The sequence below is a fragment of the Typopeltis vanoorti genome, chromosome 19, assembly GCF_054136105.1.
Source record: "Typopeltis vanoorti isolate ZY-2024b chromosome 19, IOZ_Tvanoo_1.0, whole genome shotgun sequence".
NCBI lineage: Eukaryota > Metazoa > Arthropoda > Arachnida > Uropygi > Thelyphonidae > Typopeltis > Typopeltis vanoorti.
The window spans coordinates 24,397,207-24,423,931 of record NC_143567.1 but is presented as its reverse complement, the minus strand read 5'-3'; the positions used below and the strand labels follow the sequence as shown (position 1 = coordinate 24,423,931).

General features: G+C 35.4%; 1 protein-coding gene across 1 annotated transcript in view; it reads left to right on the top strand.

Moving 5' to 3' along the window:
• LOC150095918 (E3 ubiquitin-protein ligase HACE1-like) overlaps nucleotides 1-26,725 on the top strand; it is a 147,955-nt gene that overhangs the window by 7,950 nt on the left and 113,280 nt on the right. Inside the window, exons 2-6 of the mRNA XM_090409566.1 lie at nucleotides 1,477-1,560; nucleotides 6,883-6,937; nucleotides 10,335-10,424; nucleotides 16,966-17,070; nucleotides 24,716-24,923. Of these exons, the coding sequence (XP_090265692.1) occupies nucleotides 1,477-1,560; nucleotides 6,883-6,937; nucleotides 10,335-10,424; nucleotides 16,966-17,070; nucleotides 24,716-24,923 (542 nt within the window). The remainder of the gene's footprint in view (nucleotides 1-1,476; nucleotides 1,561-6,882; nucleotides 6,938-10,334; nucleotides 10,425-16,965; nucleotides 17,071-24,715; nucleotides 24,924-26,725) is intronic.

Here is a 26,725-nt window from a genome sequence, read left to right as displayed (position 1 = left end):
CCCATTCTGCCTTTCCAGAACTTCTTCGGTGGTACTATTAAATATATTCTTTATTTTTTTCCAGTTCTCTTCAACGTCTATTTCCTTATGTTGTTCTATAAGACTTCCATATTTATTCCTTAATGTTACTTTATATTTGTCTTTTGTATCCTTGTTTTTCAGTTTGGATATATTGTATTTAATTCTTTGGTTCTTGCCTTTAAATATTTTTATTAGTTTCATTTTTATTTTTGGAATCAATAATAAGTGGTCTGTAAAGGCATCTGCACCTCTCCAAACTCCCACATCTATCAAAGAGGTTTTCCAAGGTCTGTTTATTAAAATATGGTCTATTTGGTTTTTGGATTTCTTATCAGGTGATATCCAAGTCTGTTTATGGATGTCTTTATGTTTAAATAAAGTTCCTCCTATTATCATATCATTGAAAGTGCAAAAGTCTTTTAGGATTTCCCCATTTTCATTACAGTTTCCTAAACCTTCTTTTCCCATTATTCGTTCATATCCTACGTTACTATCTCCTACTTTTGCATTCATGTCACCTATAATTAAAGGCATATCTTTACATTTCACTTCATCTACTTCTTTTTGCAGCGTGTCATAGAAGTCTTCTTTCTCTTCTATTTTTGCATTGTTTGTTGGTCCATATATGTTTATTACAGTCACATTTCTGTATTTAATTTTGAATCTAGCTTTGATGATTCTTTCAGAAACTGGTTTCCATTCAATTAGTGCTCTTCTAGCATCAACAGATGCTAGAAGAGCATGAAAGCTACATGAAAGTTAGCATGAAAGCTACATCTTTGCTATGCATGTCATCTTCTTTCTGGTTTCCAAAATATAAAATATATTTGTTTGTTGTTAGTTGGATTTCTCCACTACCATTCCATCTTGTCTCGTTTAGACCTGGTATTTCTATTTTGTATCTGTCCATTTTTCTGGTTAGTAAGTTAGCTTTTCCACTTTCATACAAAGTCCTAATATTCCTGCATCCAATTTTGGTTAAAAGTTTTGGGCTAAATAGGTTTTTTTCTTGGAGTTTTCTGCCTATCAGCTTCCCCAATGGGGCTTTCACTGGCTTGCTTCATTTCCCCCAGTACTTCTCCCTCTTGGTTTTGTGTTGGTTTTCCAACAATGGTTGAGGTTTCTGTAGCAATATATTTTTTCCATATTATGGTTGCTAGCCACAAATACAATCCTCCTCCTTTCTCATCCAGGCTTGGGACTGGCAGTGGCAGAGTTGTCTAGAGATTTAAACAACATTAATAACTTACTTATCATGGGCAAAATTTAAATTTGACAAAGTGTGAATGTGTAAACAAAATAAAGCAATTTTGAATAATTATGGATGTAGACTACAGGCATCTACAGGATAAGGAATGTGCTTTGTTCAATTCTTTGATTAGACCTCGGAAATCAGTAATTAATGGTCAAGTTACTTAACTAGTGTATAATGTGCTATTTATTTATTTTACATAGATATATTTGAACAGCAGAAAATGGAATTCTTGCAACAAATAAGTCGTTCCTTGAGATTTGCTCGAACTATAGAACTACCAGAAGGTGAGATGCTCATTTTGCAATTTTCTTTTATGTGATTAAACTTAGGCTATTTCATTGTGTCAGGCATGTTTAAGAGGTGCATATATATGAAATAGCAGTTTTTTTTTTAAGTGCTCTTTTATAATGTTTGAGCATAAATTATATATATATATATATATATAATCTTAATATTTAAAGTACTTCAAATTAATTCTACACTTTTACTCCATCCCCTCTTCTTTTTTGTATTATGCTCAATGGCTTTCATGGCCTAGTAACTTGGCATCTTAGACACCAGATTACTGCTTATGATGGGTCAGTTAATCCTATATGCATTGTCTGCTATGTCAGTAAATTACATGTGTTCTTCTGGCTGGTTTACCTGCTTTGCAGCATGTAAAACCCAAGTTTGAAAGAGAAAACCTGGCTGCCTGTGCACGAGACCAGCTAACTCACCTGCATTCAAAAAGTTCTGATTAGGGGTCTTTGCATCCTGGATGCAAATGAAACCCAGGTCTTTTTGGGTTTCAATCCAACCAGAAGGCTTTAAACCCCCCACCCCATTATTGAATTTGAAAAACCCTAAATTATACTCTTCAGGAAATACATTGAGAGGAAGAGATTCTCAAAAGACAACAGCAGTAGAAGAAATAAAGAGAAAGAAAATGTTGTTCTGTGTGTTTTTGAATTATGAAGGAGTTGAATTATGAATTAACTGCTATACATGTTTGTTTTAAGAGACTAAAATTACTTCTATACTGAATCCAGTATTATTAGATCTTATATTTCGGAATGCAAAAGCAGTATGCTTTTTTTCTGTCCTTGCAGACAACATCACCATGCGCTTCTCTGGCTCAATTAATCAATGTTTTCTTCAGGATTTGCCACTGGATCTTCAAGGTTTGGTTCTTGTTTTCAAACCGTTTAATTTTTTCTTGAATGATGTTTGTGTATTTAAGTCTACAGTTCACTTCTAGTTTGTTAAATCAGTCTGTTACTTGTCAAGACTCCAACATTATCAGATCTTATATTTCTATTGTCTAAGATACTTTGTACCGTATCAATCCACCTATACCTTGGTCTTCCTCTGGGTTGTTTTGCTGCCAACCTGGCAGAGAACACTTGTTTTGCTAATCTTTCTTCGCCCATTCTGTTTAAGTGACCATACCACCTGAGATTAGCTCTGCTAACGTATTCCTGGATGCTGACAATGTCAAGTTCTTTCCTAATATCCTCGTTTTTAATATGATATTGCCATTGATGCCATCCGTTCACGCCTATAATCTTTCTCAGGACTCTCATATCTGCGCTCTCTAGTCTTTGGTCAAGTGTTTTACTTCTGACCCAGCTCTCAGATCCATAAGTTAAAACTGGTTTGAACAGTGTATACAGCTAATTTAGTGTTCCGACTAATTTCTCTCTTATTCCATATGAATTTATTCAGTTGACTTCCCACCATACCAGTAAAAATCGTGCCTAAGTAGCTGAAATGTTTTACTTGTTCCACAGGTTCTCCATTCACAACACAGTTGACATTTTCAATGATTCTGCCTATTTTCATTGTCTTTGTCTTTTTATTGCTGACCTTCATACCATATCTATTACAACAGCTATTCAATTTAGTCAGGGAATCTTGCAAACTTGTTGCGGATTTATTCAGAAGTATAACATCATCCGCATAAAGCAAAGAGCTGACACTAACATCTCCAATTCTGATATCATGTTTAATACCACTTTCCTTCATAATGTGATCCATATAGATAATGAATAACAGAGGGGATAATGTACATCCTTGTCTCACACCAGATTTAACATTTAACCATCTTCCTGTACTTCCTCCAATTCTAACTGCTGACTTACAACTCAAATAAAAACAAAGTATTGCTTGATATAATGCCCCATTCACACCACATAACTGCAGCGTATTCAATAGCTTCTCTCTTGGCACCTTGTCATATGCCTTTTCCAAATCGACAAAACTTAAATACAGATCTTTGTTATATTCCCATGTTTTCTCGACTATTTGTCGTAAAGTGAAGATCTGATCCTGACAGCCTCTATTTGGCCTGAATCCGGCTTGTTCTTCACCAAGCTTTTCTTCCACAATTCTTCTCAACCGTTTCTCAAGTATACTTGCATAGATCTTGCCAGGAACACTCAGTAGTGAAATACCTCTGTAATTCTCACATTCAGTTTTATTTCCCTTTTTATATATGGGTACTATGAGAGCTCTACTCCAATCATCAGGAATTCACGCATTGTCCAGGCTTTCTGAACTATACAGTGCAGCCCCTGTAAAACTTTTATACCACCATACTTCAGCATTTCTGGTCGAATATCATCTACTCCTGCTGCCTTTCCACATTTTAAGCCTTGGATGGCTTTTTCTACTTCAAGTATGGATATGTATTCCTGACTACATGCATGGTCAGTGTTTTTTACCACTGTGCTGTCATCACTGCTTGTTTCATTTTGCAGTTTTTCAAAGTAATTACCCCATACTTCAAGGATATCTTTTTCTTCCATTTTCATGTCACCTTTATAATCTCTATTTCCTTTTACAGCACTCTTTCCTCCATTCCTAAGCTTCAACCTCCAGAATATTTTGCCACCTTCTTGATATTTATTTTCTATATTCTTGCCAAAGTCCTCCCATGACTTTTGTTTAGCTAGTTTTACACACTGTTTAGCTTTCTTACATTTGTCTCTGTATTCTGTAAGAGTAAAAGCTGACTTATTTGCCAGGAACGTTTGATATGCTTTCTTCTTTTCCTTCACTGCCTCTTTAACTTCCTGTGTCCACCAGGGAGTTCTAATTTTTCTATCCTTGCAGACAACTTCACCACATGCCTCTCTAGCTGAATCAATTAGGGTTTTCTTCAAGGTTTGATTCCTGTTCTCAAACTCTTTAATTTTTTCTTCAATAATCTTTGCGTATTTTAGTCTACAGTTCACATCTGATTGCTGCTCAACTTTGATTCGCTTTAAAACTTTCTTACATGTTATTCTTTTCAATATGAAATTCAATTTTATCCTGCTCAAGACTAAATAGTGATCACTTCCAATTTCAATTCCTCTGTACACTCTGGTGTCCTGCACCATGGAGAAAACGTCACTATCAACAATAACATAGTCAATGGGAGTTTTCTTATTCCTAGCCTCTTCTCTCCATGTGAATTTGTGCACATTTTTATGTTGAAACATGGTGTTAGTAATAACCAGTCCATGTCCTGAGCAGAAATCCATCAGATATTTGCCACTATTATTAGCTTTGCTCTTTTCTCCAAATTTTCCCAAAATATTTTTGTATGTCTCACAATCATTTCCTACTCTGCTATTTAGATCCCCAACAAGGACCAAGTTTTCCTTTTTCATTGTGTCAGTTGCTTTTTCTAAAGCCTCAAAAAATTCCTCCACTTCTACCTTAGTAGAACCTTCTGTGGGACCATAGGCACAAATAAGTCTCATTGTCCAGTTCCCCATTCTCATATTTGCTCACATTACTCTACTTGAGACTGACTGCCATTCAAGAAGATTAACCTCGTATTTTGTGTTGAATACTATGCGTACCCCTTCTCTTCCTTGATTGTCATTGCCTGAATATAACATTTTGTATTTATTGCTCAGAAACATCTCACCAATTTTTGTGTTTTGTTTCAGTCGCCCCTATTATGTTGATCTGGTACTTATCTAATTCCTTAGGTAGCTCCATTTCTTTGCTATTCAGGCTTCTTATGTTGATAGTACCGATCTTTAACTCTGGTGGTGTTGAGTTGGGGTGTGTTTTCAGATTTGTTCCAGTAGGTGACTTTTCGCTGTTTGCCTTGGTTCCCTGGCGAAAACAACGGGGGCCTTGTTTAATCCGGCATGAAATTTTGCTCTATATATATGATTTAAAGTTATATAGAAAATTTGCACAGCAAATAGACTTTACTGAACACAGTTCGTATTTTCATTCGGAATATAAAATGGAATTTGTGACACTGTTAATTACATCAACAGTGTCACTGAGCAAATATTTCAAGCAATTTCACAAGAAGGCCTTCTAAAAGCAATAGGAAACAAATTCGATTACAAAAAGGAACAGCAAAATAACCAATATGTGTGCTGTAAAAATAGATCCTTGTGTGGCCAATTTCTTTGAGATAATGACGAAAAAATCGATGTGACCCAAGACGTTAATTTTTTTATTCTAGCCACTAGAACAGGCATTACAAACTAATGCAATCAAAGCAAAACTTTTGAACATTAATAATAACAGCAGATGCAGATTATGCAGTTAGAATGATGAGACTGTAGAAATCTGATCTAATAAAAGTGCCTGCAGCAAGATATCCCAAACTGATTATAAATACCAGCATATTCAAATAACAAAATAAGTCATTGGCACGTATGCAAAAAATATGGTTTTCCTACTATCTGGTAATGGGTGGCATCACCAAATAGAGACACTATTGGAAAACGAAATAGCAAAAATTCTCTGGGACTTTAGAATATAAACTGATTTGCATTTGGAAGACAATAGACCTGATATTGCAATTATTGAACATGAATAAGTTTGGATTATTGGCATTGCAGTACCCACTGATAACAACATCAACTGTTTTAGTTGTTTGAGGGTGTTATAATAGTGCTATTATATTATAGGGTGTTATAATAGTGCTATTATAACACCCTATTACTCTACATAGTACTATAACTACATATTACTTATGAGAAATTAAAGAAAATAATAGAATCTCCCTGTGAAGAAGTTTTGCATGAGTTTCATGGGTATTTATAGAATTTATCAAATCATTTGCAGACATCATATTCTATGAAGTTTATTATTATTTTTATTTTGTTTATTTTTTTCGCTGGGAGGAACTTGTATATAGAACTGGGCAAATAAGGATAATGCACATCTGTACAGATTAGCACACATTTGTTAAGCTTGCTCCTATTTCAGTAATTCTGGCTACATTTAATAGAGTAAAAAAGGTAATTGATGAGGAAAATGCACACACTGCTTTCTGAAAAATGATAGTTATTCAGTATTCTCTTTTTCTCTAAAGAGGTTGTTTATAAAAAATGTCTCATATGTTAATGTAATATTTATATCAGCAATTTATTATTTCATTTTTAGAAAGTAATTTATATATAACTTTTAAATGTAATTATGATTTCCTCTCAAACTGACTTGGTCATTTTAAGAAAATAGTCATGGCATCATTATATCAGTATATGTATTCAGTGTTAATTATATTTAAAAATATTAGCTTGATATTTTTTTAGTTTTAATTAATTTGATAGGCATTTTACTCAATTTCATAGTATTTAATTCTTTTTTTTTTCCAATTTTAGATCCTAATGCTGCAGCTCATGTTTTAATACCTATGGTGATAGCCAATCAGTATAGGTTTGTATACACCATATTTTCTGATATGTCATTTCAAAAAAGTATCTTAATTGGTGTGGAATTCTAGTCTTAACAGAATTCAGAATTTAGTCTTTTAGTCCTTTCTGTAATTGACTAAATAACAAATCGAAAGATTTGTTATTTAGTCAATTCAAATTCCTGCCATGTACCCTCAAGGGGTATACAGGATATGATAGTACTACATGAAAAAAATTACATCATTACTAACTTCCTATCTACAATTTTCCTGTTCTTTCTACACCTCCTAATCAAAAAATTAGAATAATCAAAGAAAATGTGTTGAATGATTTACAATTCTAATTTATTGCATTGAAAATATTTAATTATTACCAAATATGAATTAGAATCATCTACACACCTTCTATCCAAAAAGAAACCAAACTTTTGATAGAAACTAAAACACAGGCCAATTATAATTATTCAAATCATTTATTTCAATCAATATACTCTCCCTCAGCTTTGAACAGCGTTTGGCACGGTCAGTTAATTCTTTAAATGAGTTTTTATATCGGTTTTTGGGATACTGTTAAGGGTCGTGGTTACTGCTGTGAACGTTTTCAATGGTGTCGTTTTCAATTATAATTATTCAAATCATTTATTTCAATCAATATACTCTCCCTCAGCTTTGATACAGCGTTTGGCATGGTCAGTTAATTCGTTAAATCAGTTTTTTATATTGGTTTTTGGGATACTGTCGAGGGTCGTGGTTACTGCCGCTTGAATGTTTTCAGTGGTGTTGTATCACTTTCCTTTCATCGGCAAATGAAGTTGGGGGAAGAGAAAGAAGTCACGTGCTAAATCATATGAATATGGCGAATGATCCAACACACAAACTTGGTTTTTGCTCAAAAACTATCTTGCAATGTTCGAACGATGAGATGGTGCATTATTGTACAAGAGTTACCAGCTGCCTGCATCATGATATTCATGCCGTACGCAACGAATTCTCACTATCAATCGCTTCTAAACCTTGAGATAAAACTCGCCATTGACTGTTTGGCCAGGAGGAATGAATTCTTTGTGGATAATGCCCTTTGAATCGTAGAAACAAATCAGCATTGTCTTTACTTTTGACTTCTCCAACCGACTTTTTTTCAGATGCCCTTCTTCTGGTGGTCTCCACTCAGCATTCTGGCACTTTGTTTTGGGCTCATACTCAAAAGACCATGTTTTGTCACCAGCAACGATCGTTTCAAGGAAGTTTGAGTCCTTACGAGTGGTTTTACTGAGGTCCTTGCAGTGTTCAATTCGATACATTTTTTGGTCGTCATTCAACTTGTGGGGAAATCACGAATTCAATTTACGAAGGCCCAAACTCTTGGTGAAAATGTTGTGCATAGTTGCTTTTGGAATCCCCAATTCATCTTCAATCAATCTCAGGGACGTTTTCGGGTTTTCTTTGATGAAATCATGCACCTTTTGGATGTTAACTTCACTCAGTCCAGTTTTTGGATCGCCCGGCTTTTCGTCGTCCTCAGGTATCTCATGACCACTTTGAAATTGCTTAAACCACTCGTAAACTTGAGTACAGGATAAGCATTCATCACCATATGCTTTTTGAAGCATTTCAGCAAAACTGTTACCAAGTTTAACTCAAAAGTCAATTGCAGCTCTCTGTTTGAAACTCATTTTCTGACTGTTCATCAAAACACACTGTCACTCTTGGCACTATAACTCGGCTTGTAATAAAACAAATGTCATAAACAGTTGACACAACAGTAATGAAGGTTGCTGCTTTCGACAACAAAAAGATACAACAGGTGGCACCACTAGTTTCTTCTGTTTTTGAAAAGTGTGGTTTCTTTTTGGTTTTCAAATAACAGTTTTCTTATCATTTATATTACATTTTTATGCGTTTACATACTTTGTAGATTATATAACCATGTAAACGCATAAAAATGTAATATAAATGATAAGAAAACTGTTATTTGAAAACATCCACAAAATTAGAATAATTTTTAACATACTTTTTAACATGTAGCTTGTAATGGAAAGTCTTAGCTGTCATTGATTATTCAAAATTGTGCTTCATGGTTTAAACATTACCAAGTGAAGAAAAATTACATTTATTGAATTTGTTGATATTGTTCTGGTTTTCTATCCAGCATCTTCAGAGCCTGAATTATAACTGTGACATCTGCATTCTACTGAACTAATTAATTATGCAAAACAGTTCAAATTGTAACTGAAAATGAACTAATGTCTTTATATATGCCCTGGGATGGATAACTATAAAGTTAATTTGAAAAAAGCCAGGCTATCAGGTCTCAAAATGACTGTCTTCCAGATCTTTCATGAATTAATGCAACCATGCTTGTTGAGGTCAGGAGAGTGTTTCATAGCTGATTCTGATTCTAAAAATAGTCTCTCAGACCTATAATGACTTCTGTATAATATCGGTCTTTTTCTTCCATCTAATTCTATGTGAAGGAGTATCCAGAGCATGGTCTGACAATCCTGACTTGCCATGTAAATGATTGCAGGTGTAATTTTTGCTTTCTTCAAGGCAGATGTTAACTGATCTGTCAGTCTGTCCAAAGTTGGCTAAACTGTAGGCACAAGAAACTTTTTACACTCCACGATATGCAAGAGAATCAGTTGTTCTTTAGAAGTACGAATGAAGGTAGTAGCTAGCTGAATGAGAGGTTTGAAACTGAGATGATCTTATTTGGCTGTTATGTTCTAATGTATCTTTAATACATGGAATGGGAATAATTTTGCTGTGATCTTGTGTGTTGGATGCATGCATTATTTTATCTATTTTATAGGGGTTATAACCATTGGTAAAAAAAAGGATTCTAAAGGTACTTGAGTACCTTTAGAATCGTTTTTTTACAATTGTTACTCTCTTTTCTGTGGTGAAGTTGTTGGGATGTTGGCTGTTAAGATGCACTAAAAATGTATTTTATCTATCTGGACCAAGAGGTCATATTGCAAAGACATCACATCATAGCGTACTTAAACTATTAGTTTAATTGTGGCTGTGTGTAGTGCTTGGTTTTCAAAATGTTCGACATAGAGTTATCTGGAGGGAGATAATCCATTGCAGTATCATCTAGCTGTGTGTATCTTTTTTACTTTCCATAAGAAATAATCTGAATTCGTGGTGAATCTGAATAACTCGATTATCTTGGGGGGGGGGTTGTCTTAATGAGGTCAAGGGTCTCTCTGAAAGATGAAATGGTAAATACTGAAGTAATATCAAAACTGACCACAAAATCATTTTTTTAATTAAATAACTTGTTTCTTTAAAGCGAATTATAATATATTCGTTTTTTTTTTTTTTTTACAAATACTTCAGAGTTACTGTCTAACTCTGTAACTCCAGTGATATGTTTGCATAAATGTAACTGCAAATTTACATATTATATTCTAGGTCTGTGACTGATTTACTTGCTTCATCAAGCTTTGATGTTAACTATTCATTTGGAAGAGCTCAAAGAAATCTACTGCAAATCGCAGCTAAGTAAGTTGGATGCTTCGAGTCTTATTTTCACTTCTAATTTAAATAAAGCATTTTTGTTAGTCTTGATTTTTATACCATTCATATTCCTAGAACATAATTTTAATCTTAATATCTACATTAATAAAGAACTCTTTCCTTGTTATTTTATCAAGTAAATTAATGAAAACAAGATTAAGTGTTCTTTATTGAACACTTAATCTGATTAAGTTAAATTAGAAGTACATTTATTCATGTTGTTATTCACATATGTCATTTATCCTTAATGTTTTGAAATTCAAATGATCTTTAATAGGTAAGACCAAGATTACTGTTTCTTTCATAAGTTTTATTTTGTTAAACATACACTGCTTGGAAAGAAGCTGCAGGAAAGGTACATTGTGCCATGTAACAAGTCGTGTTTGTAGTCAGAAGATGATGCTCCCAAGTCAGTGCAACTGTGTCCAGTTGAAATAGCTGAGCGAAGGGAACTGATGGAGTTTGAAAGAGGCTTTGTGATAGGATGCCATATTGTAGGCCTATCTGTTCAGCAAATATTGTTGGAAGCACAGGGAATCTATTATAAGTGCTACCTGCAGTGGATGACCCACCAAGCTCACCAAATGTGACTGTAGTGCTATGAAGGATAATATGTAAAAACAGCTATTTGTTGGCCAACTCACTGAACGCAGAGTTCTGGACATCTTGTGAAGCTGTGTTATGAAGCAACAGATCATGCTACACCCTCTACCGAGCAGATGGACAGGTGTGGTGGATGCCTGGTAAACCTCTCTTACCGGAGTTTGTAATCCCAATTATGAAATTCAGAGCTGGTGATGTGATGGTATGGTCCTGTTTTTCCTGGTTTAACCTCAGACCTCTGTTTGTGGTGCTGAACATTGAACTCCGAGAGGTTTCTGAACATTCTGTACAATGCAATGCTTCCTGCTTTGTGGCATTTTTACGGAACTGAGCATTGTCTTACTGAAAGAGATAATGGTCAGTTCCGTAAAAATGTTGTGTGACCATGGGGTCACACAACAGTCCAGGACCTCATTACATGCTTACTGGAAGAATGGTCCAAAATTCCCTTTGATTGCTATCATATGCTTGTGGAAAGTATGTTCCATGGCATTGCTGCAGTCATCACAGTGATAGGAGGTCCTATATCTTATTAAGGTGGGCACCATGGCTGTTTTATTCCTCATACTATGGTGTACATTGAAGTCTTTCCAAGCAGTGTATGCATTTTGTGCTATATATGTTTAGTATTTATTAGATAGTGTTACAAATTTTGCAAATATTTACAAATAAAGTCTGTAAATGAATTCTTGTTCTTTTATAAGCTTTATTATGGCAACCTTGCACAATTCGACTCAGCTCTCCAACCAGTATGTTATTGTATTCAAATTCTACTGGACCTGGATGTTTGTAAATGTCTTTGGTGGTTTGCTGTTTTAAGGATACTTGTGACATAAGACTGAAAGTTATATGCACGTAAACACAAGAAAGATATTTAATTAACCAAATATTTCGGTCTGGAAATAGCAGACCATCCTCAGTGGTATTACAAGAACAGTTTTAAAAAAATAAATACAAGCTAGAATACTAACAATAGATCGTTAAAAATAGAACACGCCGCATGATGTTATGTCACTAAGTATGAAATGGAATATTTTGAAGTAGAGACCTGATTGAAAAAAAAAAAATTAATGAGTAATCTTGATTAGACTTTCCCAGATTTTTGATATAGAAATGCAGTCATTACGATTCAGGTTGGAATGATGGAGCAAGGCCTCCACGCTTTCCTTGAACAAATGTTCAAACCTATAATGGGATCTATGCAAGAGGCAAGTCCTGGACCAAAAGTTGTTGTGGTCAGTTTCAATCCCGTGTTGAGCCAATCCAGACTTTTAAGGTTTGTTGTGAAGAATGGAAGATTGATGTTCTTGGATTCTTTTTTCAAGAGAACGTCCAATCTGTCCAAAATAGGAGAGATCACATTTGCAAGGAATTTGATAAACTCCAGAAAGGGATAAAGTTGAGCGTTTGTCTTTAGGAGAAGGAAAATGAGAAGACAATTTGTTAATAGGTGAATACGTAGCTGTTAAATCATATTTCTTTAAAATTCTTGCGATAGGTTCTGAAATACCGGAGATATAAGGAATAGGCACTCGACGTATTGCAACTTTGCTGTTTTGTGGAGGATTATAAGAATTGAGAAGATGTTAAGTACTTTTTTCAGAAAAGCCATTGAGTTTCATGTGTTGTTTGATAGTAGAAAGTTCTTTCTGTAGATAATCAAAAGTAGAACAATTAGTTTTGGCTCTTCTGATGAGGCATTTTATAATTCCTATTTTTTGACATGGATGATGGGCTGATTCTTTAAGAATATAACGACCTGTGAACATTGTTTTCCTGTAAACTGTAGTTTGAAGAGTATTTGAAGGTGACCGGATGAGGAGAACGTCTACAAAAAGATAACTGGTTGTTTTCTTCCATTTCCATAGTAAACTTTACACGATGATGCAAGGAATTGATACTGTTTAAAAAAGAAGGTAAAGAATTTTTGCTGTGTGGCCAAATAGTAAAGATGTCATGTATATATCTTACCCAAAAGGATGGTTGAGGGAAAATAGATGAGAAGAGGACTTTTTCTAGATGTTCTAAATAAAAGTTGGCTAAAGCAGGAGAGAGAGGACTTCCCATGGCCATTCCTTCTACTTGGCTGTAAAATTTGTTTTGACATAAGAAATATCCAGAGTGTATTACGAAATCGAATAGTTTTATAATGTCTTCTGGAAAGATGTAAGCAAGTAATTTTAAAGTCTCCTTGAGAGGTACATTTGTATATAAAGATTCTGTATCAAAGCTCACCATAAGATCTGTAGGTTGCAATGAGACATTTTTTAATTTTTCTAAGAAATCTGAGGAGTTTTTTAAAAAAGAATAAGAGTTGTCAATGTAAGATTTCAAAAATTTAGCTAGATATTTGGCTATACGGTAAGTAGGAGAATCAATACAATCTATTATTGGACGAAGAGGATAGTCAATCTTATATATTTTAGGAAGACCTTAAAATCTAGGAGGTCTTGCAAAATGAGTTTTAATTCTTTCAATTGTGTCTTTATCTAAACTGATGACTTCATCTAAGAGAGAATTTAATTTCTTTAGTTGTCTGTTTGCTGGATTATAATCAATATCTTGATATGTGGAGCGATCTTGAAGCAAAAGAGAAAGTTTTCTTCTGTAATTTGCTGAGTCCATAATTACTGTTGCTTTTCCCTTGTCAGCTTTGGTGATAATGAAGTGATTATTTTTTCTCAAGGACTGTAAAGATTTCATTTCAGAAGGAGATATGTTGGAAGTTTGGCTTTAAGTAGAGAAGCAACTTCTAGGCGAAGAGCATTAGCTTTATCACTGGTTAGATGATTGAGATTCCGTTCAATGTTAACTAGGAAATCTAGATATGGTATCTTATTAGGAACAATAGAAAAATCATATCCTTTTGACAGGATGAGGGTTTCGTTTTCAGTTAAAGGACATCCGGATATATTGACAATCCAATTATCTGGAGTTATGAAGTGCTTAGATTGTCTAGACGAAAGAGCTTCATATTTACGGTTTAGATGTTGATTAGTTTATTATAAGCAACCAGTGATAAAGCTAACACTCTTCACCTAAAAGTCGCTTCTTCTCTACTTAAGGCCCAACTTCCTCCTTCCAACATATCTCCTTCTGAAATGAAATCTTTACAGTCCTTGTGAAAAAATAATCACTTCATTATCACCAAAGCTGACAAGGGAAAAGCAACAGTAGGATGGACTCAGCAAATTACAGAAGAAAACTTTCACTTTTGCTTCGTGATCGCTCCACATTTCAAGAAATTGATTATAATCCAACCAACAGACAACTAAAGAAATTAAATCCTCTCTTAGATGAAGTCATCAGTTTAGATAAAGACACAATTGAAAGACTTAAAACTCATTTTGCAAAACCTCCTAGATTTTATGGTCTTCCTAAAATACATAAGATTGACTATCCTCTTCGTCCAATAGTAGATTGTATTGATTCTCCTACTTACTGTATAGCCAAATATCTAGTTAATTATTGAAATCTTACATTGGCAACTGTAATTAGTTTTTAAAAAACTCCTCAGATTTCTTAGAAAAATTAAAAAATGTCTCATTACAACCTACAGATTTTATGGTTAGCTTTGATATAGAATCTTTGTTGAAAGTTTATTTTTCACTTGGTTAGAATATAATAAATTTAGGGTATTGGCCCTTCACTTAATACATAACATTAGACATATCCGCAAGGAGATGTGTTTTGCATTATGGGAGATTCTGAGATAGTAGTGATGTTAGCTTGTTCCACCTTTGCAAGGAGTTGCCCTGGTGTTGTACCACCTTACCCCAGTCCTGAAGATACTTTCAAGCACAAACTTTGTTTGCTCACACTTGGATAAAGGATTAAACTAAATTTATTATATTCTAACCAAGTGAAAAATAAACTTTCAACATCTTTCTCTAAATCCAGAGTAATTTATTAAAAAGGTGGCACACCATTTGGCAACTCCTATAAGTAGAGATGACCTTGCTAATGCTTCTGGCTGGTATCTCCACTTGGGCCTGGCTCCCACTGAATAGACTCAATAAAGGTTGAAACTAGTCTGGGTAGTGGCCCTTCCCTTAATGCATAACATTAGACATATCCACAACGAGATGTGTTTTGCATTATGGGAGATACTGAGATAGGAGTGATGTTAGCTTGCTCCACCTCTGCAAGGAGTTGCCCTGGTGTTGTACCACCTTACCCCAGTCCTGAAGATACTTTCAGGCGCAAACTTTGTTTGCTCACACTTGGATAAAGGATTAAACTAAATTTATTATATAGAATCTTTATATACCAATGTACCTCTCAAGGAAACTTTAAAATTACTTGCTGACATCTTTCCTGAAGACATTATAAAACTATTCGATTTCGTAATACATTCTGGATATTTCGTATGTCAAAATAAATTTTACAGCCAAGTAGAAGGAACGGCCATGGGAAGTCCTCTTTTTTCTGTTTTAGCCACCTTTATTTAGAACATTTAGAAAAAGTCCTCTTCTCATCTATTTTCCCTCAACCATCCTTTTGGGTAAGATATATACATGACATCTTTACTATTTGGCCACACAGCAAAAATTCTTTACCTTCTTTTTTAAACAGTATCAATTCCTTGCATCATCGTGTAAAGTTTACTATGGAAATAGAAGAAAACAACCAGTTATCTTTTTTAGACGTTCTCCTCATCCGGTCACCTTCAAATACTCTTATAACTACAGTATACAGGAAACCAACATTCACAGGTCATTATATTCTTAAAGAATCAGCTCATCATCCATGTCAAAAAACAGGAATTATAAAATGCCTCATCAGAAGAGCCAAAACTAATTGTTCTACTTTTGATTATCTACAGAAAGAACTTTCTACTATCAAACAACACATGAAACTCAATGGCTTTTCTGAAAAAAGTACTTAACATCTTCTCAATTCTTATAATCCTCCACAAAACAGCAAAGTTGCAATACGTCGAGTGCCTATTCCTTATATCTCTGGTATTTCAGAACCTATCGTAAGAATTTTAAAGAAATATGATTTAACAGCTACGTATTCACCTATTAACAAATTGTCTTCTCATTTCCCTTCTCCTAAAGACAAACGCTCAACTTTATCCCTTCCTGGAGTTTATCAAATTCCTTGCAACTGTGATCTCTCCTATTTTGGACAGATTTGACGTTCTCTTGAAAAAAAGAATCCAAGAACATCAATCTTCCATTCTTCACAACAAACCTTAAAAGTCTGGATTGGCTCAACATGGGATTGAAACTGACCACAGCATCTTTTGGTCCAGGACTTGCCTCTTGCATAGATCCCGTTATAGGTTTGAACATTTGTTCAAGGAAAGCGTGGAGGCCTTGCTCCATCATTCCAACCTGAATCATAATGACTGTATTTCTATATCAAAAATCTGGGAAAGTCTAATCAAGATTACTCATTAATTTTTTATTATTTTTTTTCAATCATGTCTCTACTTCAAAATATTCCATTTCATACTTAGTGATATAACATCCCGTGGCGTGTTCTATTTTTAACGATCTACTGTTAGTATTCTAGCTTGTATTTATTTTTTTAAAACTGTTCTTGTAATACCATTGAGGATGGTCTGCTATTTCCAGACGGAAATATTTGGTTAATTAAATATCTTTCTTGTGTTTACGTGCATATATCATTCTGTCTTTGGTAGTTGATTAATTTCATTGCCCCATGTGAGATTACCACCTTTTTATTGGAGTCCTGGAGTGGCTTCAAAAAAGTTTCATGTTTGGTTTTTGGTGCAGTGAAGAGTTTTTGGATTATTAAAAAAAAAAATATATATATATATATATATATATTGTAAAATATAAAAAGAGTTAAACAAAACTTAGCCATTTTGTGATACTAATGCACTCTTTATGTGAGTCACATAAAGCAAGAAGTAGAATGGATAAAATATCTTAATTACATTTATTTCCAGCTGTGGTGCATATGAATGTTTGGCTCATCTTCTTAAAAAGGGAGCCAATGCTAATTATCAAGATATGGCTGGGTGCACAGCTCTTCATCTGGCTGCCAGAAATGGGTGGGTAACATTATTTTTCCTATCTAGTTATATATATATGTGTGTGTGTGTGTGTGTGTGTGTGTTATTCTGGTAATTGTTTACAAATACTTTTTACTTTCTCTTTTTTTATGGTTCAATGCATAGATAACTAGGACAAGATCTCCAGATAGATCCAAGTAATATTGAGACCTGACTAATGTGGCTTCTGATCTAATATCTAATCCTCACCTTCCTGTTGTGCATCCAATTATCAGTTATCCATTTGGATTCCAAAAACAAGTGAGCATTAGATTGTAATTTGGGACTTAGGTGACCAGTATTGTATATATGCTATTGCATATATCATACTACTTGGAATATAACTCTGTTATGTAAGTTACCCAATGCTATCATCAGGGAACAAGTATAAACTGTGAAAAAGTCAGCCATCAGAGCAAGCTTAACAGAACAGATGTACATCAACATCATAATGAAAGCATCAGTCTGAAAGAAGTTTAGCCAGAATGGAAATTAAAGAATTATGATTGTCATCATCATTTTCCTGATATATATCCTCGAGGATTGTACAATCCTCGAGAATATATAACCTCGAGGATTTCATGTAATACTATAATAGTATTACATGAAAAGTTTACAATATTAGTAACTTCCTATCAACAACTTTTCTCCAAATTAGTCTGTTATCTGTCATGTTTACAATATTATCAGATCTTATACACTGTTTGAAAAGAGGTCAGTGAACACCATAATGTGAGGAACAAACAGCCAGGTTTGTTCTTCATACCATGGTGTCCATAAGATGTAGGACCTACTTTCACTGCAGTGACTGCAGCACTCCTATGGGGCATACTTTCCACAAGCATACAATGGTGATCGATGGGAATTTTCAACCATTCTTCCTATAGGCATGTAATGTGGTCCTGGACTCTTATGAGTTGGACATCGCTTGACCTCACCTGATGCTCCAGTCTATCCCACAGATGTTCAGTAGGGTTGAGATAAGGTCTCTGTGGAAGCCAGTCAAGTGTGGTTGACGTTCATGTCCACAAACCATGCAGTTACAGCAGCCTTATGGCACGGTGCACTGCCTTGCTGAAAGAGACAATGGTCATTTCTGCAGAAACACCACTAAGTAGGAAGCAATGCATTGTCGAGAAAGTTCAGATGCTTCTCAGAGTTCAATAATTGGCAGGAGACCTACACATAGCCTTTAAAGAATGCAGAGAACTTACTGGGGATTCTGGCCTAATGTCCAGTCTTCACATTCATGAGGTGCACTTTGTTATAGATATCCACTTAATACCTGAATGAATGAGGATCAGCTGGAAGTTTGTAACAGCCAATTAAACTGTATTTTGTACTGGCTTAAATCGAAAATAAATATGATAGTACAATATGCTAAAATTTCGTTCTGGCTGAGGCATCACCCTGCTGTTTTTATAAGAGAATCAGAATGTATAGCAAAAAATCAGCTACTGGAATAAACTCACTGTCAGCAGAATTGAAGACAAGCACTGTGATCATCGTCATAAGTTCTTTCTTTTAAGGTTACACAGTGGTCAACATTCATCGTGAAGAATTTATGTTGACAAAAACACACATGTTGGAGTAATTACTTTATTTTTGATTATGAAAATAACACTCAACATTTTTACCTCTGTATTGAGGTCATCACCAGGCAAACATACATATGCACAGGACACAAGTTACATGACACTACACAAAAATAAGATTAATCTAAATGCTTTGTTAATCATTTCCCCTAGTCTGACCTCTGGTGAAAAAATAAAGTAATGAAAAAATATATATATACATAAATATAAATTAATTAATAAAATAAAATTTTAAATATATAAGTATAGTAATATATAGATGATAAAAAAAAAATGTTTTATACTTGAATTACATTAAACACATCTCTGCAGTCCTCTCATGTTAAGGTTTTCTTGAGTTGGGCTCTGCCATCATGTTCTGGATGCTATATAGGTTGTAGATGGGTCTTCCAGATTCTTGGAATTACTAATCCATTATTCTTGTTTAGATTAGGATGAAGTTTTGGCATCTCACAAGCTTTCTTTCAAAGTTTTGTTTGAAAAAAGCAAACTTTCTTCATTTCTTTGGATTGCAAGAGTAATATTAGACATGTGTGCTGATAAGGCTGTTAATTCCCTAGCACATTCCTTCAAGACACAAGAAATACATTGTCAATTCCTACTGCCTTATTAACATCAAGTTTACTGAATTCCTCATTATACCTCATGCTCATTCATCATTAATCCTTTCTCCACCTACACTACATTCCCTACACTCCAGCTCATGATGTTGCCTTCATGATGATGAAATACAAAATACACTAATAAACTGCTTGCTGAATACGTCAACTATATTCTCTGCCATTGTCATCATTCTCACCTAGTTATTTTTTTCTCTTCTACTTGCCTTATTGAAAGAACTCCCTAGGAGATTTCTTAGCTTGATTGGCTAATTTCTTCTCATACTGCAGTTTTACTGTCTTTACCAAATGATCACCTTCCTGGCCTGCTCTTTGTACTCTTCATGCAACTGATTATTACCAACATTCATCATGTGTTGCCTCCACAGTGCCTTATTCTTCTTGATTTCATGCTTAACCTCCATTTTACTCTTATCTTATTTAGCCATTTCACTTTTGGAATACACTCAGACATTGTTGCTGTTAAATAACACTTGAACACTTAACCAGCATTTGTCTCCTTTCCACTCAACTCCACTTTCATACTATAGCTCCTAGTTTTCTCCTAAGCTTTTCATGGTCACTTTCACAAACTGGGAGAATATTATTGATCCCAAGCAATTATATACTTGGTTTAATCCTTTATCCAAGTGTATGTAAGCAAGTTTGCACCTGAACTATTTTCAGGACTGGGGCAACTCATATAAAGAAGCTGATGACTTCACAACACTTGCCTTAGTATCCCATAATGCAAAGCACATCTCCTTGTGGACATGTATAATGCTATACATTATGGGAAGGATCACTACCCAGACGATAGTTTCAACCTTTATAAAGGTCTCATCAGTGGAAGCCAGACCTAGAGGTGATACTAAGGTTGAAGTAATGCAGAAGTGATATTTTCATATAAGAGTAGCCAAAAGGTGTCACACCTTATTATTAAAATACTCTGGATTAGAGAAAGTTGTTGGAAGTTTTTCCACTTGGTTATACTATAAATTAAAGATATCAAGAAATTATATACTTGGTTTAATCCTTTATGAAACTGTAAGCAAACAAGTTTGCACCTGAACTATTTTCAGGACTGGGGACTGAATATATGACTACTGCATTTCTTCAACTTAGTATTACCTCTTGGTCTGGCTCCCACTAATGAGACCTTTATAAAGGTCTAAATTGGTCTGGGTAGTGATCCTTCCCATAATGTATAGCATTATACATGTCCACAAGGAGATGTGCTTTGCATTATGGGATACTAAGGCACGTGTTGTGAAGTCATTAGCTTCTTTAATCGAATTTCCCCAGTCCTGAAAATAGTTCAGGTGCAAACTTGTTTGCTTACATTTGGATAAAGGATTAAACCAAGTATATAATTTCTTATTATCTTTAATTTATGGGAGAATATTAGACACTCCATTCACAATCACAGCCTCTGATGATAAAACAGATCTAAGACTTTAACCCTTGTGTGCCCTCTGTTAACATGGTGCCTTAGGCTCCATGATGGTTGAGATACTTATATATTTCTTAAGAAATGTATAGGTATCTCAACTTTCCACATCTCATCTCATTCTATCAGTCTCCACCTCACACCGTACAGCTTCGGAACCATTGCCCCCCCCCCCTTTATCTCAAACTTGTGTGTTGACATAGTTCTCCTTACAAAAGCAGCACTTCCTCTCCCTTATTGCTCTTACTGTCCTCACAAAAACAAGTTCCAAGGAAATCATAAAGAGTTCTTTCGCTATGTGGCAAGTAAGAAGAAGAATGTCTTTGGAAGAATAACCTTATTGAATGCTGATGGTCATGTCATGAGGTGACAGAAGCAGATAAAATAGTTGAGTCACTGAGTGATCACTTTGCAAGGTGATATCATTCAAGTGAAGTTACTGCTGTAACCTATATGAACAGACTTATGTGGGAACCGAGGTGGATGAATTGGAGGTCCTTAGGATATTTCAGAATCAACGTAAATACAGATATGAGATTAGGTGGGATATCAGTGTGTGTTTTGTGAGAATGCACAAGGGAACTGGCAGTGCCTCTCACTAAGCTCTTTAATTTAAGTCTCAGCTCTGGGAGAATTCCAAGGGAGTGAAAAGCAGTCAAAATAATTCCCTTGCATAAGGATGTTTGTAAAACTGGTGGAGTAGCAGATGATAGACCAATCAATATTTCAGGAGTGGTGATAAAAGTACTGGAAAAATTGGTCATAAAGAGAATTCAAGAATGAGTGGATAAGAATATGATACTGTATGAGGGGCAACATGGCTTTGTGAAAGTTCGGTCATGCCTTAGTAATTTACTAATTTTTTATAATAGAGTAACAGTTGAGTTGGATAAAGGAAACAACCACAACATGATTCTGCTGGATTTTGCAAAGGCATTTGACTGAATACCACATGGAACTCTGTTACGCAAATTAGAATAAGTGGGGATGGATATGACACTGGTTATGTGGATAAGAGGATGGCTCTTGACTAACATTAGAAAGCGGGGTATGGAATAGCAGAATCCATGCAATAGCTGGTGTCTAGTAGTTGTGGTGCAAGGTTCAATGCTGGAACCATTCCCATTCATGTGTCATCTCCTATCTAGGAGATTGACTACCATGATGTGCCTCATGGTTAACTACAGGCATAACGACATGTGGTGGGTACCCTATCTCTTGCACATATTGTCATAAGTATTCATGGCTACAAATTTGTGTGTGTTCATGGGGCTGGTTTGCCTCTTCTGAGGGATGAAAAACCTGAGTTTCTAGGGGAAAAAAAACACCACCTCTGTATGAGATTGGCTAACTCTTTATCTGGTGTCTTTCGACACCAGATAAAGGTTCCTCACATTATGCACGGGAATCAAGCCCAGGTCTTTCCGGCCAAAGGGCTTCTTCTATATTGACTCAGCTATGGAGGCTCCAGTGCTGTGCTGGGACCACTACTGTTTAATTTGTACATAAATGATATAGGAAATAACCTGAAAGGAAATATTCAGTTGTTTGCTGATGATGCAAAATTAGGTAGAGCAATAGTGAATCAAGGCAATCTGGTGAGCTTACAGGATGATTTAAATAGATTGTCAGTATGGGAAAAAGAGAATGGGTATCAGTTTAATGTGGAGAAATGTAAAGTTATGCATTTTGGGATAATAGATCACAAAGATTACAAGCAGTGTATCACATTGATAGAACTAAACTCTTTGAAATAGATGAAGCTAGTGATTTAGGGGTAGTGGTAGACAAAGAGGTAAAGTTTAGAGAACATATTGCTAAGGGTGATAAAATTGTGCATAAGATTACTTAGCTATTGAAAAACACTAACAAGTAGAGATAAGGAAGTTATTATTCCTCTTTCATGTCTTGATACATCCACATCTGGATTACTGTGTTTAGGTGTGGTTTCTTGGGGGATCAGGAAGTGGTGAAGATTCAGAGGCGAGTGACCGAGATGGTGAGTGGTCTGTGGAATATTCCGTATGAGGATAGATTGAGTGTGTGTGTGAACTGCAGAAGTTGGTTGATAGGAGAAAAAGAGGGAGTATGATAGAAACACTTAAGTTACTTAAAGGGTTATATAGGATTGATGCAAGGGAAATGTTGGCTAAAGGGGACAGAACAGGAGGTCATCCCTGGAAGGTGAGAATGTAAAAATGTGGTGTGTGTGTGTGTGTGTGTGTGTGTGTGTGTGTGTGTGTGTGTGTGTGGACTAAATTTTTTGCTTGGAGATTGAATGGAATGGATTGCCAGAGTCAGTTGTTAGTGCTTGTTAATGGGTTCAAGGAGATGTGTGATAGATTATGTAGATTGTTTGGGTCTCCCTCGATGAGTCTTTGGACTACATCAATGTGCCTGTACAGTAAGAATAATAACTATGCTGCCCGTCATCTTTGACCTCTCCACACTTGCCACTGTTTACTCACCCTTACCCTTTGTCCTATACTCCCTATGTATTTCAGGCCATTCCATTCCTGTGCTGATCATTTCTATACATGCATTCATTACTTCTTTCAAAATCTTCTCTTCTTCATTCACATCGGTCTCACCTAGTCCATGCTTCTGCTGATTTATATCATCTCTGACTTCCATTAATACCTTGTTCTCATCATTGATTACATTTTTTTCGAGCAGCAGCAGCCTTTCCAGGACTCACTCCAATACCATTCAGATGTAGTCCATCACTCTTATACAATTCCATTCATCCCTCAAACTCATCCCACATATTCACAAGCTGCACTCCTTTCTCTTCACATAAATTATGCTAATATTCCATTCAAGATCTTTGCTCTCCACTGCAACTCATCATTGTCATACTGAGTAAAAGATGATGGCATATGATAAATATAAATAAATGACTCAAGAGTAGCACTATACAGAGATTCTATTATAAAAGGTGTGGCAGATGACAGGGTGCACATGATCTGCTTTCCAGGAGGGAGGATGGAATTGAGGTGATGGATTTGAGAAGTAAGCACGTAGGAAGTTAGTAGTTGTTGTTAGAACAAATGATTTGATTGGGCATAAGGAGAATGTAAGGATTTCATCATTGTCATACTTGGGCAACACACACAAACTACTCTTCCTACCATGCTGTCGTCTTTTACTCAGTATGACAATGATGAGCTGCAGTGGAGAGCAAAAATCTTGAATGGAATGTTAGCATAATTAATGGGAAGAGAAAGAAGTGCAGTTTGTGAATATGTGGGATGAGTTTGAGGGATGAATGGAACTGTATAAGAGTGATGAACTGCATCTTTAACAGTATGAATAACCCTGAAAGAACAAAATAAATCAGTAATTTCTTAAGGTTGTAATCTTTTTCTGGATTTTAACTTTCTAACTAGTTTCTTATCAAGACATTTTCTAGGGCTGGATAAAAGTAAGAAATTCATAGTTATTTAGTTTAGAGGTTTTCAGAATCAGCATCAGCTGTGAAACACTTTCCTAATCTCAGCGAGTATGGCTTTATTAATTCACCAAAAATTTGGGACACCATCTCTGATATAATGATTGCAAATTTATTCCTTTTATCCTATCCTAGACGATACCTTGATGGGGCAGCAGATCTCTTTGTTATAGTCTTGTTTCAGCCATTACCTTATTGAGTACTTTGTGTACAGTGACAAGTATCCTTGTGTGCTGAAGATGCTGGGTTTGAAATCTGGCACCTAACAAATTATGGATTTATTTTATTTTGATGGTGTTCATATCATTAAGTATATAACGAATACTCATCAACACCTAAGCTTTTCAGCATGTTAAAATATCACAAGTATTTCAAACTTGTATTCCATTTGCTAGAGGTCTATCATTACTGACACTGGCTAATGTGTATAGAAGATTAAATTTTTCATTGGCAGTATACCATTTTGAATTATTATTTATCCTTAAGCATGCATATCAGTAATTATTAATCCCTATAAATTTAAGTCTAATAAGTTCCTCTTTTAACATAGGCAGAAGAAATGCTTGGCTAAGCTTTTGGAGTATAAAGCTGATGTTAATATACGTAATAATGAAGGTTTGACAACTATTCATTGGTTAGCTGTTAATGGAAGGACTGAACTACTGCATGATTTGCTACAACATGTAGATGATGTCGATGTGGAGGATAGTCAGGGGCAAACAGCTCTTCATGTTGCATGTCAGAATGGGCATAAAACTGTAAGTATAACTTATTATTATTATTATTGTACAAGCACCTTCATGGAGTCCAAAGACTCATTGCAGGAGACACCCAAATTCCAGACAGTATCTATCATACTTCCTCTTGAACCCATTAAGAGCATTCATAACTGACTCTGGCAACCCATTCCATTCATTCACCACTCTCCAAGTGAAAAATCTAGTCCTCACAACTGTTACAAAAGTGGAAATTTTGTTTTAATATTTATTCATTGAAATCAAATGTTCATTGTGACAGAGCTCTTTAATTTGTTTTATTTTAATAGTGAGGACAACTTATGTACAGATTCTACATTCTTATGAAATGTTTGATGGTGATAAAACTTATTGCTTTTATTTATCTTTACTGTATAGTTCATAGTAAGCATTCAGGGGTTTTATTATTATTGCTGTTATTATTAACAACAGATCTTCTTGCAGGCAAAAAACTTATCATGGGAAGTACACACAAAGTCAATAAAACCGTGCTTTAAACTCATTCAATGTGTCTGCATTCACCACAATGTCAGCCAATGCATTCCACTCACTAATCACTCTCCATGCAAAGAACCTATTCACACTCTTATTGTATATGAGGGAGGGGGTACCCAAAAATAACCGGAATCTGCACATCGAGCATTTTCTAGTTATGGATGATGATGTTGCTAGGCATCGTTGAGTGTGCAGTTTTCTTCTCCAGTCTGTCAGGTAGCATCATTCCATGTAACTGGTTCGTTATTCTGGCTGCTATTTTGTTAGTGCTTACAAGCAAATTTGGCGATTTTGTGATGGCTGACCACAAGGAACAGAGAGTTTGCATGAAAATTTGTTTTCTCTTTAGATAAAACTGCACTGAAACTGGTGTTTCAGCTGCAGTTAACGGCCAGAAATGTGGAGTAGCAGAGATTGGTTGCTGCACCATGATATCCCAGCCCACACAGCCTTGTCTGGCCAACAGTTCTTGACAAAAAACAACGTGGCAGTTGTTCCCCACCCTCCCTACTCACCTAATCTCTCTCCATGTGACTTTTTTTTATTCCCACAGATAAAGAAAACTATGAAAGACAGTGATTCGTTAATGTGGACGAAGTGAAAGAAAAATTGCTGAAAGCCATAAGCAGTATTCCAGTTAAACATTTCCAGAACTGTTTACAGATCTGTTGGGACAAGTGCATTGACTCACATGGAGAGTACTTGAAGGAGATTAGAATATGGTATTATAAAGTATAATAAATTAAAAAAAAAAAAATTCTGGTTATTTTTGGGTACCCCCTCATACATGTTCCAGGGATGTATATCCCCTTGTTCTACCACCCCTCTCCTATCCTGTGAATCATTTCTGCTACATTAACCCAGTAACAATCCTTTACCAACTTAAATGTCTCAATCATATCCTCTCTCTTCCTCCTATTCACAAGGCTTTGCAATCTTCATTCCCCCAATCTATTTTCATATTCCACAGCCTCAAAAACCAGTAACTACCTTAATCAGTTTTCTCTGGACCCTTTTCAGTATATCCTCATCACCATGAAAACTAGGTGACCAAATCTGTGCACATTATTCCGTATGAGGCCTTATACTGTGGATTCAGCACCTCATTATTTCTGCATGTCAAAAGTTCTCTGCATCATTGCCTTAATCTGATGTGATGACTTAATCAATGTGCCCATTGATGACTTCACAACTTGTGCAGCGTGACATCTGAACTTCAGATCCTCTTCCACCACTCTTCCAAGATTTCTTGTCCCTCAACTTCCTCCAGAATCTCCCTCTTCCAGTTGAATACTTTGCATCCCATTGCT